The sequence below is a fragment of the Tupaia chinensis genome, unplaced genomic scaffold (genome assembly GCF_000334495.1).
Source record: "Tupaia chinensis unplaced genomic scaffold, TupChi_1.0 Scaffold144982_1, whole genome shotgun sequence".
NCBI lineage: Eukaryota > Metazoa > Chordata > Mammalia > Scandentia > Tupaiidae > Tupaia > Tupaia belangeri.
This window is the reverse complement of record NW_006204841.1, coordinates 1,029,826-1,046,102: the sequence shown is the minus strand read 5'-3', so window position 1 is coordinate 1,046,102 and position 16,277 is coordinate 1,029,826. Positions and strand designations below refer to the sequence as shown.

Below are 16,277 nucleotides of genomic sequence, written 5' to 3'. Positions count from 1 at the left end.
TTTTTTTCTGTTATTTTCTAAAGGAAGAACATTTGTGAATTTTTTCCCTGATGATAAATATACTTATCTTTATACTCCAATACCTCAGTCTTCTAAACAGGAGGTTTATGAATCAAAAGGGTATATTACAGGTATGCCCAAAACTCTGGTTTATTTATTTAATTAGTTAATTTTTGTGCACTCACCAGAGAGAGACAGAGAGAGGAAGAGGAAGAAATGTAGGTGCAGGCATCCTTGGTTTTTGTTTGTTTGTTTGTTTTTAAGATTTTGCCATGTGGTACGTGCACTTGCCAGAGAGAGAAAAGGAGAAAGTGAGAAATCACCCCACAGGAGACATGGCCACGCCATAATCCCTACTCCTCTGTTCTCGGGATTTGGGGCATGCATGCACATGTACCTTGCATGATTTCCAAGCCGCTGTGTCCAGGACTCCATCTGCCGTAGGCCATGTGGGAGTCCAGAGCCTTCACCACCACGCCACCTGCTGGCTCTTATATCTTTATTTTCAAGTGAATGTTCAATATAACTAATAATTTTTAGGATGAGTGTAAACATCCTCTTTCATGTTTTCTGCATATATTATAAATTAGTTTGTAAACATACCGAAAAAGAAATTTTTTTTAAACCCCAGTTCTGAATTAATCTTTTCCTTTTACATATACAAAATAACTTTCGGTGTTATCCTTAAGTTTCTCGAGGACTCGCAAGTTTATGTATTTGGAATACTAAAGTTCTTAACTTTTTTCGTGAAGATCATGAAACCCGCAGAAGCCTAAGGAGCCTCAGATCTGTGGTATCTGATGAATGAGAGAGATTGCCAAGAGTGGGGGAAATTCAGTTTCCTGATTTGTCAAATCGACAGTGATCTTTACCCTTTCGAGGGCTATCTGAGCGTTGGACAGAGCCACTGGAAGTACAAGGTCTCCGACAGCTAGGTTTCTGCTTGGGGGCACATGGCCCACCCCTGCCAGTCTCAGTAAACCATCAGACCAAAAGCACACACTGTCCTCCTGTCCAACCCCGCGGTACCCGATGTCTGAGGGCAGTGGGTCTCCAGCCTGCATGCATCAGAATTACCTGGAAGACCTTTTAAAAGATTCTGTGTCCCTGGGAACCAGCAGTTAGCGTAATGGCTATGTCGCTGGACTCCCACGTAGTCGACCGCGGTTCGTGTCCCGGACTCAGTGGCTTAAAACTCACGCCGGGCGCGTGTGCGTGCGTGCCCAAGATCCCGAGAGGAGAATGGAGGAGAAGGGATTGCGGCGTGACCATCCCCCAGGGGGGTGATTTCTCGCTTTCTGTCTCTATGTCTCTCTCTGTCTGTCTGGCGAGCGCACGCGCCCTATAGCAAAAACCTCTCAAAAAAAAAAAAAAAAGATTCTGTGTCTTAATCCTAGAGTTTTTGTGACACTCTGGATGGGGCCAGGAATCTACAGGTGGAGCGAATTCCTCGACGATGCTGATGCTGCTACACTTGCAACTCAGACACCAGCTATCCGGGATGCGACTGTCATTAATAATTTTCACCTTCCAGGGGCTAGCCATTGGCATAATGGATATGTCACTGGACTCCCATGTAGTTGACTGCGGTTCAAGTCTTGGACCTGGTGGCTTAAAGTTCATGCTGGGGGGTCAGCAGGTGGTGTGATGATTGAGGCACTGGACTTGCTACATGACCAACCACAGTTCAAGTTCCAGACCTGGCAGCTTGCTTTCTCTCTCTCTGCCTTTTTCTGGTGAACTCGTGTGGGAAAAAAAAAGGAATGAATAAATAATAATTCTTTTTTTTTTGGAGATGTTTTTGCCATATAGTGTGTGCACTTGCCAGAAAGCAGAGAGACAGAGAGACAGAAAGCGAGAAATCACCCCCCAGGGGGGATGGCCATGCTGCAGACCCTTCTCCACTCTCCTTGGGGTCTTAGGTATGCACGCACACATGCCCAGCATGAGTTTAAGCCACTGGGTCCAGGACTCTAACCGCGGTTGGCTACATGGGAGTCCAGTGACATAGCCATTATGCTAACTGCTGGTTCCATAAATAATTCTTTATAAAAAAAACAGACTAATGCTAGGCATGTATGTGTGCATGTGCACCCAAGGTCTCGAGAGAAGAATGGAAGAGAAGGGATTGTGGCCACCCCATCAGGGGTGATTTCTTGCTTTCTGTCTCCTTGTCTCCATTTCTCCAGAAAGCACACACACCTTATAGCAAAAATCTTTCTCAAAAAAGTTTTCACCTTCTGTTTATGTATTTTATAAATAAGAGTATTATCTGTCCATACCTCAAGTGTCCTAACATAGGATCTTAAGTATTAAAATAAAGCATATCATTTCATTTTTTTATTAGATTTTTGCTAAAGGGCACTTGCGCTCACTGGAGAGACAGAGACAGACAGACACAAAGTGAGAAATCATCCCCTAGTAGGAATGGCCACACCACAATCCCTTCTCCTCCATTCTCCTCTCGGAATTTTGGGCATGCATGTACATGCGCCTGGCATGAGTTTAAGCCACTGGGTCCAGGACTTGAACCATCATCAACTATGTAGGAGTCCAGTGACATAACCATTTCACCACTTGCTAGTCCCAAAACATCTCATTTTATTTATATACGTGTGTATGTGTGTGTGTGTGTGTATGTGTTATGGCTATATGTTATATATATGTTATAGACGTATATACCATATAGCTATTATATATATTATAAAATATACACTTATAAATATAAATTCCATCATCAGAGCCCTAGACTTTTCTTTGTCTCCCCCCTGCAAATGAGCAAACACCTCCCACAAGGAAGTCTCATCACAATCCTTTCTCCACTTTTTCCCTTTTTTGGGGGTTTGGGCTCACATGCACCTGCCTCTCCTGTTCCTCAGGCTGCCAGCTCCAGGACCTGACCCATGCAGCCAGCCGTGTGGATCCAGCTGCCCTCGCCACCATGTCACAGACTGACCTGAGGGCCCCATTCTTAGGACCCTTTTAAGCCTAGTTTTCCCCCAAAGCCCATCTGTACATGCTGTGACATTGGGTGTTAGGGTTTCAGCATACGGACTTTGTGGAGCACGGCTTGGGCATAGCAACCTCGTACAGCACCACCTTTTGTATCTGTTTGATCACACATGGAAAAGCAAACAAACAAAACAAAACAAAAAATATTGCTTTACCTGCACCAGGACTTAGTCTTTTATCTGTGTCTCCTGGGTCTTCTGACTTACTACTGCCCAGGTCGTCTTCAGAGGCTTCTCCAGTGCTGACTGAGAGAACATAAGGGAGAGCGTGTGGTTTGTTTTTTATAGTCACTTTCAGAATTTTGTTTTAATTCAAATAGATTAGGTTTTTTCTTTTAGAGTTTTCCAGGTATTAAGTGTGATTGTTCATCTTGTTTTATCATTTAGATTCTTCTCCCTGAAGCACCTTTTTGTCATTGGACACATGTTTCATCAGGGGGGAGAGAGAGAGAGAGAAAATGAGAAATAACCCCCCAGGGGGATGACCATGCAGTCTCGGATTTTGGGCACACACTCTCAGGTACCCAGTGTGATTTTCAGTCTGCTGGGTTTGGGGCTCTAACCATGGTCAGCCACAGGGGAGTCGAGCTCCTGAATGGCTACACCACCTGCTGGTCCCCTGCAGCACCTCTGTGTCCCAGGTCACTATAGATTTTGGATATATATATATGTGTATATCCAGTATTTTCAGCTACATCTCTGGCGATGACCGTGGGAACCTCTAGTGCCACTGCTACTGTGCACTTGTCTCCGGTCATCTCGCATTTTAATTCTGCTGGGGACAGATGTGTAGTTCTCCAGCATCACTGTTTATTTCCTGTCTACCAGCTGCTACTTTTCAATCTTTGGATCATTGCCCTCTCTCTTCCCTAGACACACACTCACACTCTTAGAATTAGGACTGACTCTGGGGGCCCGCAGATGGCGTGGTGGTTACAGCACTGGACTCCCACATGGTCAAGTGTGGTTCAAGTCCCAGACCCAGTGGTTTGAAAATCATGCCAGGTGTGATTTTGTGCATGTGTGCCCCAAATCCCAAGAGGAGAATGAAGAAGGGATTGCAGTGTAGCCATGCCCCTAGTGGGTGACGTCTCGCTTTTCCTCTCTCTGACTCTGTCTCCCTCATGTGCCCTATGGCAAAAACCTTAAAAAAAAAAAAAAAAAAAAAAGTTAGGACTGAATCATTTAGGTCAAGCAACAAACTCTAGAAACATTGTGGTAAGTTGAGGTCTCCAAGACCATCTTGTCCTGTCTCCCCATTGTAAGAGTGAGGTCGAGTCTTGTTTGCTTCGAGATTTCACAGGACTTGAATTTCCTGACTCCCGGTCTAGAACTCATTCCGGATATTATGTACTATTGTGTATTTGGGTGACTATATTGTATCTCAATATTTTCAGCTACATTTATGTTAAAGAACTTACCATGTGTCCCAGAAAAACTTAGCGCTTCCAAAACATTCTCATGGATTTTGTATTTCCTAAGTTTTTCAGTGCTCTTTTTTCTATTTACTTAGAAAATAGTCTGAGAACTTATTTTAACATGCATTATGAGGTTTTGTATTCGCTTTATGTCCTTATTTATTAATAAAAACTTTGCCAGAGGGTGCCTGCATTTGTGAGGGGAGGATGAGAAAGCTGCAGAGCATGGTCCCGCCCCAGCCTCTCCTCTTCCACTCTCCTCTTGGGATTTTGAGCATGTGTGCATACATGTGTGGCATGTTTTTCAACTGATCAGGGCAGGACTCCAGCCACACAGCTGGCCGTGTGGGATCCAGCTGCCTTAACCACCGTGCCACCAGCTGGCCCACGTTTACTTTATTAAAATTGGTCAATTTGGGGGACCAGCAGCTGGCATAATGGCTATGTCACTAGACTCCAGTGTAGTTGACCACAGTTCAAGTCCCAGACCCAGCAGCTTAAACTCATGCCGGGCATGTGTTCGTGTGTGCCCAAGGTCCCAAGAGGAGAAGGGATTGCGGCATGGCCATCCCAACTGGGGGGTGATTTCTCGCTTTCCATCTCTCTGTCTCTCTCTGTCTTTCTGGCAAGCACATGTGCCCTATAGCAAAAAACAAAACAAACAAACAAACAAAACAAAAAACAAAAAAAAAACTCTCAAAAAAAAATTGGTCATTTTTGAGCTGGCTCCAAGACATAGCAGTAATGCACTTCTCAAAGAGAAGTCAGATCCCATGTAGGTGCCATGGGGTGAATGAAGCTCTGGTCCAGTCAGCTTGAAAACATGACTGCCACATGTGCATGGGGCCAAGAACCAGTGGGCTGGCGGACTGAGAAAAGGTGATAAGAACATGACCAGACCTTATGGAGGGTTCTTTCTCTCTCTCTCTTTCTCTCTGTCTCATGCACATGCTCTGTCATATGTAAAGAAATAAAAAAATTTAATGTATCAGTTGTAAATTATTCTGGAGGCCCAATTTTATTATTTTTTTTTTAGGTTATTTTGTATTGTTCCCCCACACACTAGGGCATGTGCACTCACCAGAGAGACAGAAAGTGAGAAATCACTCCCCAGGGGAAATGGCCATGCCACCGTTCCTTCTCTTCCATTCTTATCTTGGGATTTGGGGCATGCACACACATGTGCTCGACATGAGTTTCAGGGCTCCAGGTCTGGGACTCGAACCACACTTGAGTACATGAGAGTCCAGTGCTTTAACCACTATGCCTCCTGTTGGCCCCTGTATGTATTCTTAGGTTCTGCAGGAGATCACATTATACATTAAGACTGTTTCATGATGAATTCAACACCATCTTGTTGAACAGCGTTTACTGAAACCTACACGTGGGCGTATGTTCGTTTTATGTTACTGAACACGACCTCTGTGCTGCAACCTGGGACTTGACGAGTCCTCTCCTTCACCTTCCTACCTGTCTGGTCCGCTTCCGTTTTCACATCGGCACATTCTGTGGCCTGTTCTCCACCTTGGGGTTCCTGTTGTGGTTTTTCTGTTCTGTTGTGTCCCAGAATAGAGTCCAACTCTGTAAAAAATTTCATGCTCTTGGTTATGCCCAGATCTCGAGCGGTCCTTACGCTCTTGTATTCGTGTTTGAGGTTTTTGTACTTCGTTCTGCACTGCTTCCAGTCTCTCTCTACCCCACAGTTCTGGAGCTTGGCAGCGATTTGTTCAAATATCCTTTTATTGCGCACCGTTCCCTCCAGCTGCTGCCGTACGCATTTGTCAGACCAGATGCTGATCAGAGCCCTGACCTCTGGCACGGTCCAGTGTTTGCCTCCTTCGTTGACTGCAGTTGGAATGAAAGTTGAATTGCCCGGGGCTTCCATTACAGAAGGAGAGATACCTGCACCACAGAGGGAGAGGAGAGGGACACAAGAATCACATACAGCACACAAGATAAATAATTAGATGCGACTTTGCTAAAGAAAGTGAATTTTTCCATAGGGAAGAAAGCAAGTCACAGCTTAGCTTTTCTCTTAAACCATTGGGGAAATGACATGAGTTTGTCCATTATCTATCACAGTGTGACTAACTTACAGTTGTGTTTTTAATTTTTTTCTTTAGTTTTTATTATAGGGCACATACACGCTCCAGAGGGACAGAGGGAGAAAGTGAGAAATCTCCCCTCAGGGAGGATGGCCATGCTGCAGTTTCTTCTCCGTTCTCCTCTCGGGATTTTGGGTAGGCATGCGTACTTGCCCAGTGTGATTTTAAAGCTGCTAGGTCCTGGACTCAAATCCTAGAGTCGGTTATATGGGGTCCAACCACCTTAACCTCCATGCCACCCACTGGCCAACTAGTCACACTTAGATCCTTTTTCTTCTGTATTTTTCCCCCTTTCTCGTCCCACTCCTTCAGTATGTGGGGTCTATGTCAGTAGCTTGTGCCAGCTAAATATCGTGTGAGCGCATCATTTCATAATGCACGTAAGTCAGTAATGTGATCACAAAAGAAAATGCCTCACTGTAGGTCGTTTTTGAGATAGAACACATAGGGACAATTGAGCTCATTTCTCTTTTTTCTTTTTTTTTTTTTTTTAAGAATCATTTTATTTAACTTTATTTAGAACACAATTTTTAAATTAAGAACAAATTTGGTAATAGAGACAGGGTCTCACTGTGTTTCCCAGACTGGCCTCAAACTTGTGAATCTCCTGCCTTAGCTGCCTGTGTACCTGGGATCCAGGTGTGCGCCACCACACCCGCCCCAAAGGCCCTTATTTATTTTATTTATTTTAGTAATTATTTTATTTCACTTTTTTTTTTTTTTTTTTTAATTTCAATTTGACCAGAGAGGGACAGAGAGAGAGAGAGAACACACTACCAGGTCCAGGACTCAAACTGTGCTCTGCATATGGGAGTCCAGCACCCTTAACGACCATACCACCTGCCAGCCCCCACCCCCAGTGCCCTTTTAAACTAAGTACTATGTTCTGTTAATGATAGTAGAATGTGTCAGAAGTTTCACAGTGCCTTGATCCTCGGGCCAGTGTCTCCACACCCTGTAACATGCCATGGTGCCTTCATGTTAGGTCTGTAACACAGCTTTGCAGCTCGTTGTATGTTAGTGACATTACTTGGCATTGTGGTTGACATTATATTTGTTGTCTTAATATTATCTTGTGTTTTTTGATTTTTGCCACCCCCCTCTCCCCCCAGATTATTTGCTTTAGAAATGATATTGTTTGGGGCCAGCAGGTGGCTTGGTGGTTAAGGCCCCGGAATCCCACATGGCCAAGGATGATTTGAGTTCTGGACCTGGTGGCTTGCAAGCTGGGTGCCTGTGTGTCCAAAATCTTAAAAGGAAAATGGAGAACAGAGTGTAGCATGGCCAACCCTGCTGGGAGTGGGGGTGTGATTTCTCCTTTTCCTCTCTCTCTCTCTCTCTCTCTATTTCTCTTTCCAGCCAATGTATGTGCCCATGGCCAAAAAAAAGAAGAAAAAAATCAGTTTAAATTAGATCAGTTTCACTATATTTTGGGGCCATTATACCATACCTAGTTCTATTGGTCTAACACGAGAAACCAAAAGTAAAGGATTTCCTGAGATGTCTTCCTTATCATCTAATGCAGTTGATAATTTACCTGGAAAGAGAACAGAATAACATTTAGAAATAAGGATAATGTTTATTTTTCAGATACTTATTTTTTGTAATTTCCAGATTTTTTTTCTAATGCTGTTTTACTGTGTAACAGAAATAGGGCTATATTGCACATTAAGAGATCAAATGTGAGATGTGATTTTTAATGGCATAAACACTCATTGAAAATTATGATTCATACTGTATCTAGAAACATTTCCACTGAAGAAAAAGTGTTTTGATCATCTCAAAATTATGATTTTATTTATTTATTTTTAAGCAGCTTTAGCCTTAGGGCGCTTGCATTCACTAGAGGGAGAGAGACAGAGACAGTGAGAGGGAAAGTGAGAAATCACCCCTCTAGGGGGATGGCCACACCACAATCCCTTCACTTCAATTCTCCCAGGAGCTTGGGCATGCACGCAATGCCCAGTATGATTTTCCGGTACTTGAACTGCAGTCGGCCACGTGGGAGTCTAGCAACATAACTGCTATGCCATTTGGTGGCTCCAAGATTTTATTTTAATTAAGCTTCCTATATTAAAATAAAGCAAATGAACAAGGAGTATGGGAAATACAGAGAAAAGAAAACTTTTCAAATGGTGTAATTGTATTTTTCAACTCTGAAAGTAAAAATGTTCAGTTGTAAATCAGGTTTCATAATTAGTTGAAGCTAAATTGTAGTTAAGGACTGTTTTAGATTTACCTGGGTATATGAAAGGTAAAAATCTGGGGTTGCACAAGAACTCTCTGTAGAGAAAGGTCAAAGAACTAATCATGTGACCAAATCATTCAACACTTGATACTGTGTGCGAATGCAGGTAAGGAAAAGGAGGGAGTCCTGTTTTAGTATCTGGCTTCCTAGTTTTACTGCTAGGAAGTAGTATTTATTTATTTATTTTATTTTTATTTTTGAAACAAAAAGTTTACTAGTAACCCAAAAATCCGTACAAGTTAAAACACAAACACTCTACATGATTTATTTATAGCATTAAAAAAAAAAAGCCTATTGCTTTAGGTTCGACTAGTCTTACACCTGCAATTTTTGAAAGTTTCAAAGGGCATTATATTATATGAAATCTCAAATTTTCCCCTGCCCCCACAGGCATAGGTTGAGAAGGCTGACGTGAACACGCAGGCTTGAGTTAGAGTGAGAACACCCTTGGAAACAGGCCACACGAGCCCGACTGGTACATTCAGCCATTTCATTAGCGGATCTTAAAGATTTGTGAGCCAGCTGGTGACAGGATGGTTAAGGTGGCTGGGTCTCACATGGCCAACTGTGTTCGAGTACTGGGCGTGGCAGCTTAAAAAACACTGGGCATACACGTGCATACATCTCAAACCCTGAAACAGGGGAGAATGGAGGCAGCCTGCAGCACTACCCTGCCCCATCTGGGGTGCTTTCTCCACTCCTTTCTGTCTTGTGCCAGTGCCTTCGGGTAAACTAAATAATTAAGTAAATAAAGATTTTTAAATATTCTTTATTGTGCATTTATCTAAATACATTTTCTGTGTTCTTATGTAAAATCAATGGTAACAGGCTTGGCATTTAGGAAGATACTGAAACAGATTCTTTTAATTTTTTTAAATTCTTTTACTTAACTTTATTTACTTATTTTAATTTGACCAGAGAGGGACAGAGTGAAAGAAAGAGAGGGGGAAAGTGAGAAAGCAAGCCACTGGGTCCAGGACTCAAACCATAGTTGGCCATGTGGGAATCCAGAGCCTTTAACCACCATACCACTTGCTAGCCCCCTAAAACAGATTCTGAAGTCACAAAATTTTTTTTTTTAAATATTTTATTTAACTTTATTTATTTTAATTTGACCAGAGAGGGACAGAGTGAAAGAAAGAGAGGGGGAAAGTGAGAAAGCAAGCTATCGAGTCCAGGACTCAGACCTTGGTCAGCCATGTGGGAGTCCAGTGCCCTTAACCACCATGCCACCTGCCGGCCCCCAGAAAATTATGACATGATGGACCAGGTAAAAAATGACACAGCTAATAACCGCTCACCTTTTTTTTTTTCTTTTTAAATTTTATTCATTGTCATTATTTTTTATTTTATTGAAGTTGACCAGAGAGAGAGAAGGGAAGTGAGAAAGCAAGCTATCGAGTCCAGGACTCAGACCTTGGTCAGCCATGTGGGAGTCCAGCTGCCTTAACCACCACGCCACCTGCTGGCCCACCCTTAGCTTTTTAAAACTTAGCGTATATTTCCAGATATAGCTGACTGAAACTCATGCCCCAAAATATTTTCATTGTACCCAAGTGATCCAAAATACCTAAAATCCCTTAGTTTCAGTGAACATTATAATGAGTGGTATTTCAGACATTTCACTTAAGGACTGATTTTTTTTAACACCCTCAAGACAAAATTTTAAACAGAAATGAGTTTTCTCTAAGAGGGTTTTTAGCGTAATGAGCATGCATATTGTCAGAGCCCACTCTTGATCATCTTCATAACTGCTCAGTGATTGAGGAATTGTAGGTGTCACCTCAAGGCTTCAGTAAAATGTCTTTCCATCCTGCCGTTGGCTTGAATGTTTTCTTCCAGAGCCAGGAGAGCTGCCCCTCTCTGCTCCTGAGTACACCTTGGAGGAGGATTTCCTCCAGGGCAGCCTCTTTACTAACTGGCACAGAGTGAAATTACAGGTTGAAAATAGCCCTTCTCGTTGCTGCTTCTGGTAAAGGCACATAAGTGATTTGTTAGTTCTTCCGGGTCTCATAAAGCCAGTAGGTGATGGGATCCTGGGGAAGAGGAACCCCGGGATTGCAAAGGGGCAAAAGCAGCCTTTTTCGGGAGTGCTGAAAATGTCCTGTGAGCCTAGTTTCATACTCGTAGAAAAAAGCTTAGAGTGAACGTACCGGTCCCTGACCTCTTCAGAGCATTTTCTCTTAAGTTTGGCATGTGCAGCAGGAAATCTAAAATCCTAGCAGAGATTTTCAACTGAAACGCTTACGTCATTCCTCCCGATGCATTTTCACAAAGTAAAAGAGAAATAGTGGAAACGTGGCCAGTGGTTTTGCAACAGTGGTATTCTGAGGCTGAGGAGCTCATCGTTCCCAGAACACCAAGCCTCCCAGAGGTGCAGTGAGGTCTTTGCCCTGGCTCTAACCACCTGCTGCCTGACAGAGGGGACCAGATTCTCTGTCCTTCCACTTGCAGGAGACATCCCAACAGTGGGACAGGCACTTTCGTTTTCTTCCTATCTTCAGGTTACCCTACACCAATAGCAGTTCTGTGATCCTGCCATAGAAGAGCTAGATGGCATTATAAATTAATCAAACCTGGAGAAAGAAGTGTTTCCTCATGCTTAGAAAAGAAACTTTGAGGCCAGTGGTGGCGTAGTGGTTAAATTGCAGGACTCCCATACAGTCGACCGTGGTTCGAGTCCTGGACCCAGTGGCTTGAAACTCAAGCTCGGCACATGTGCATGCGTGCCCAAAATCCCAAGAAGAGAAAAAAGTAAAAGAGATTGCAACATGGCCATCTCTCCAAGGGCGCGATTTCTTACTTTCTGTCTCTCTTCGGCAAGCACCCGCACCTCATAGTAAAAATTTCTCCAAAAAACTGGAAAAAGAAGAGACTTTAATTACATTAAAAGCTTTTGGCTCCTGTAGGTCAGATGAAAATCAGCCAAAATGATGCAATTGTGCAAATTTCTAAGACCCCAGTTGACATGAACAGTTTGTAAAAGAGAATAATGTGGGGGGGGGCGCTTCAAAAAATTCACAGAATAATGGAATTAAAGTATGAGTTTATTTTAGTGCAATAAGATTTTGAAATTCACGCATAGTCTTTTCCTGGTGTGCGTTTTCCGAGACTTCTTTTTAGAACCATTGTATACAGAAAAACATTTCAAATTACTGGTAAAGAAATGCAGAATTAAAAGTTATCAATTGTATATACCTGACAGCCTGTTATTTATCAATTAGCTTAATCTGTTACTTACTTATAAATTAGCAGAGTCCCTCCTCTCCAGCCCTACCCCATAATCTTTCATGACAAGGGTTCTATAAAACAGAGGTTTACAGACTGCTAGTAAAGTATAATTCCTTTCGAAAATATTTATTTTAGCAGTACATTTCAAAATAATCATACCCCCCTCGACCCAGTGATTGAACTTCTATCTTAATCTGTCCTAAAGCAATCATGTTAAAAATGGGCAAAAGTTATTGATTGTAGTGTCATTGTGGGGGAGGAAGCCAAGAACCTAAACTCTGATAAATGCACTCAGTTAAATATTAGAGCCATTAATAAAACATTTCATCCTAAATTATGATTAATCTCAGTATAATTTAAAGATTTTTTTAAAAGAATGATTTCATTTATCTTTATTTATTTTAATTTGACCAGAGAGGGACAGAGTGGGGGCATAGGTGAGAAAGCAAGCCACCAGGTCCGGGACTCGAACCACAGTTGGCCATGGCAGAGTCCAGCACCTTAACCACCATGCCACCTGCCGGTCCCAACTTAAAGGTTTTTAAATGCAAACAAAATGTTCATGTGCTTGTAATTTTATTATCTAGAAAGTTGAAAGAACAACTAGTGGCAATGTAGAAGATGCATGAGAAGAGGCTGAGAACTAGGGAGACCAGCTAGGAGGTTATGAGAATAGAGCAGAAAGTTTTTGAGACATGACAGCAGATTTTTTTTAACACACTTTAATGACCATCCAGAAATGAAGGATATATTTTCTCTTTTTTTTAAAAAAAAACATTTTTATTCATTCATTCATTCTAATTTGATGAGAGAGAGGCAGAGAGAGAAAGTGGGAAAACAAGAAAGCAAGCCACCAGGTCCAGGACTTGAACCCTGGTTAGCCACGTGGGAGTGTCCAGCAACCTTAACCACCATGCCAATTACAGGCTCCAGAAATGAAGGGTATCTTAATTGCCTCTATGTAAGTGACTGGAAACACAATAATACAAAGGTGAAAGCAATAAGGAGGAGCAGGTTTTTTTGTTTGTTCTGTTTTTGGGTTCTGGCCATAGGGCACTCATGCAGAGGAGGGTCAGGGGATGAGAAGTCACCTGCTGGCCCCCGTTTTGATGAGAGAAAAGAGTTTGATCGAGGAGAGAGTTTGATCTTAGTATTGGAGGCTTGAAGTACCTTACACATACACGGGAAGTTGTCAGTTGTTGGCCCTCTGCTTGTGAGTGAAACTAAGCCATGGGAATACGGAAAAGAGCTGGGAAAAGATTTTTTTAAGAAGGTGACAAAGCAGGACCAGTAGACGGGATGGTGGTTGGCGTGCTGGATTGCCACGTGGCTGACCACAGTTCGAGTCCTGGACCTGGCAGCTTACTTTCCCACTTTCTCTCTCTCATGTTTATAGCAAGTTAAATAATAATGTATTTTTTTAAGGAAGGTGACAAAGCAGGGCCAGCAGGTAGCCTGGTGGTTAAGGCACTGGACTTCCACATGGCCAACCATGGTTCAAGTCTCGGACCTGGCAGCGCTCGCTTTCTTACTTTCTCTCTGTCTCTCTCCCTCGTGAGTGCACATGCCCTATAGCAAATTTTTAAAATAATACAATAAATAAATTTAAATAATTATTTTTTTAAAAAGGTCACAAAGCACCCATCTCTTCATCTGGCCAACCTCTGGTTAAAAGCAGAAGAATTTACTTACTGAAATATTGCTACAGAGTACCTGCAGTCACCAGAGAGAGAGGGAAAATGAGAAATTATTTTCCGCAGGGTCGGGATGGCCACACCCCATGCCCCTCGGAACTGAAGGTATTCACACACACATGCATGCACGTGTGTTTCTCATGCACTCTTACAGGTCCAGGACTTGAACAGTACAGTTGGGTGTGTGGGATCCAGCCGCCTTAACCACCATGCCACAAGCCGGCCCTATCAGTTCATATTTAAAGTGTTTAAGTGAAGAATCCATGGCGATCCACTGACTAAAATAATGTAACTGCTGTTGAGCATGGCAGAGACTCCAAACTGCCGAATTTGGTGTAGTGTCAGACAGGCCAGGGTGTTTGTAATGGGGGTGGATTTTTTAACCAAAAGATTATTAAACTGTAAACAAGATACTCAGCTAACACACCGATAATTCTGTCCTCTAACCCCTGTGGCCTCTGATACCTTCAGTATACTACTTTAACCATTTATTCACCGTTCCCCCTTGAGGTTTCAGATCCCTGAATACCCGTAGGTCAGCGCTTTGCACTGACACACCCAGACGGGGGTTACGGATATTCTAATTAAACTGGACGGCTGTGCTCCTGAGAGTAGCATCTATAAAACTTCAGCTATATGGGAGAAATCTCATTACTGCCATTGATTTATTTGCCTAGTGAGGCTTGTGGCTCCTACAGACAATGAGCAATTTCTGTGTCAGTAGTGTTTGGTTTATCCCTGCAGGTCAAGAACCTGATTATAATTTCTGAATCATTTAGTCTTAAATCATTTCATCTGTGAAATCTGTTTTTGTTTTACTTTGTCACCAAAAAGGAGCGGTTCTTCCAAACAAGTAATAAAAAAAAAATGCTTATCAATTCTTAGTATTTTAGTACTTTTATTTGCATTTTAAAAATGAGAATGTTACAGTAGAAGAGGAAGTTCTGTCTTGTGCAAAACTATGAAAAGCACTTGAGTGGAATTTTTGTTATTTTCCTTTTTTTTTTTTTTGGCCACTCCCAAATAAAAGCCTAAACTATTTTTAGAATCAATTACATATATGTCTTTAAAGAATTAATTTAACTTTATTTATTTATTTTAATTTGACCAGAGAGGGACAGAGCGAAAGAGAGAGAGAGAGAGAGAGAGAGAGAGAGAAAGAGAGAGAAAGCTGCCAGGTCCAGGACTTGAACCACCTTTGGACTTGTGGGAGTCCAGCATCCTTAACCACCACACCAATGCTGGCTCCCCAGTTCTATATCTCAAAAACATATCAGACACGTGGTTGGCACTGGCAGTGAATGCCATTTTAATGTGCTTTTGCTGTATCTTACAGATTTAAAAAGTGGTGGTATTAAACCTTTCTTCAAATTAATTCTTACCCTGTCCAGAAATAGCACAAGTCATTGTTTTTCTCATCCTTGATATTTCAGGCTGTACTTATCCTACGGACTCACAAGTCCTGCACTCCTACAGTTGGTAAAACTGTGCGACAAAAGGAAAACAGGAGCGTAGTACTTTTTACCTTCAGTAGTCTCTGAGGCTGGACTTGGGCTCGGCGTTGCTAGGGCCCTGCCATTGGCATCCTCTTCTGTTAGGTGCGTGGCAGGTTCAGGCTCCCACTGCAGGATTGCGTCCAAGTCCTGGAAGAACTTCATAGTTTTAGAGCTGTCTCCAGAGTTGTGTGCATATCTGACTGTTCTGTATTCATATTTGAGGTTTTTATATTTGGCCCGACACTGTTTCCAATCTCTGTACACTCCTAAGGATCGTAGCCTTTTAGCAATGTAAATAAAGATTCCTTTATTTCTCAGTGTTCCGTAGAGTTGTTTTCGTATATTTTTTTCTGCCCAGACACTTAGCAAAGCTTTCACCTCCTCCTCTGTCCAATGCTTTCCTGCTCCACACTCCATGTTGAAAGTGACCTGGAAATGATTCACTATTTCTAGCCAAGGTTTTTGTTGCCTAGGAAACCAGCCGGCTGGTTGTCAATAAGCTAAAAGGACTGAAAGGATCTAGTTTAACTGGTTCAAGCTGCCTGAGGGAGTAACTTGAGAAATTGCCAAATGAGCAGGCTTTGTGGTCAGAGAAGCCCCAAGCTGAATGATTCCTGACCTTAATCACTGCCACGTTAGGGAAGTTACCTCTGAGACTAAAAGGAAAGAAAATCATTTCTGTGTGTGTGTGTGTGTGTGTGTGTGTGTTTCTTATGTAATTTGCTGTTCTACCACATGGTCATTGACTTAAAAAATTGTTTGGGGGAATGGTTTGCAGAAAGTATTTTTGCCCCGAGGTTTATAGCTAATGTTAATTTTTCTTTTTTTCTGACATGAATCACCTGGCCTTTTTCCATGGTTTCCCTTAAAGACCACATTCTTCCACTGAAGAAAAGAAATACTAAGTCATGATTACTTTCATCTCACTGTGCTTGATATATATATATATATATATATAGTATTTAGCATATCTATTTTAACATAGTATTTAGTGTATTGATAATTCAACAAAATCTTTTTTTCTAGATTGTTTTCTCCTTTTTTTTTTTTTTTTAGAGGTTTTTGCTATTAGGC

General features: G+C 42.2%; 2 protein-coding genes across 2 annotated transcripts in view; one reads left to right on the top strand and one right to left on the bottom strand.

Moving 5' to 3' along the window:
• The window catches only part of PPAT (phosphoribosyl pyrophosphate amidotransferase), a 75,273-nt gene that overhangs the window by 38,760 nt on the left and 20,236 nt on the right, over positions 1–16,277 (top strand). The gene's annotated exons all lie outside the window — the stretch shown is intronic.
• On the bottom strand, positions 5,801–16,092 carry LOC114004455 (zinc finger and SCAN domain-containing protein 29). The gene is made up of 3 exons (XM_027767960.1): positions 15,233–16,092; positions 7,985–8,071; positions 5,801–6,331 (listed from the first exon to the last, which is right to left on the bottom strand). Exons 1-3 carry the CDS (start codon positions 15,618–15,620, stop codon positions 5,808–5,810), a joined length of 999 nt encoding a protein of 332 aa, XP_027623761.1. The 5' UTR covers positions 15,621–16,092; the 3' UTR covers positions 5,801–5,807.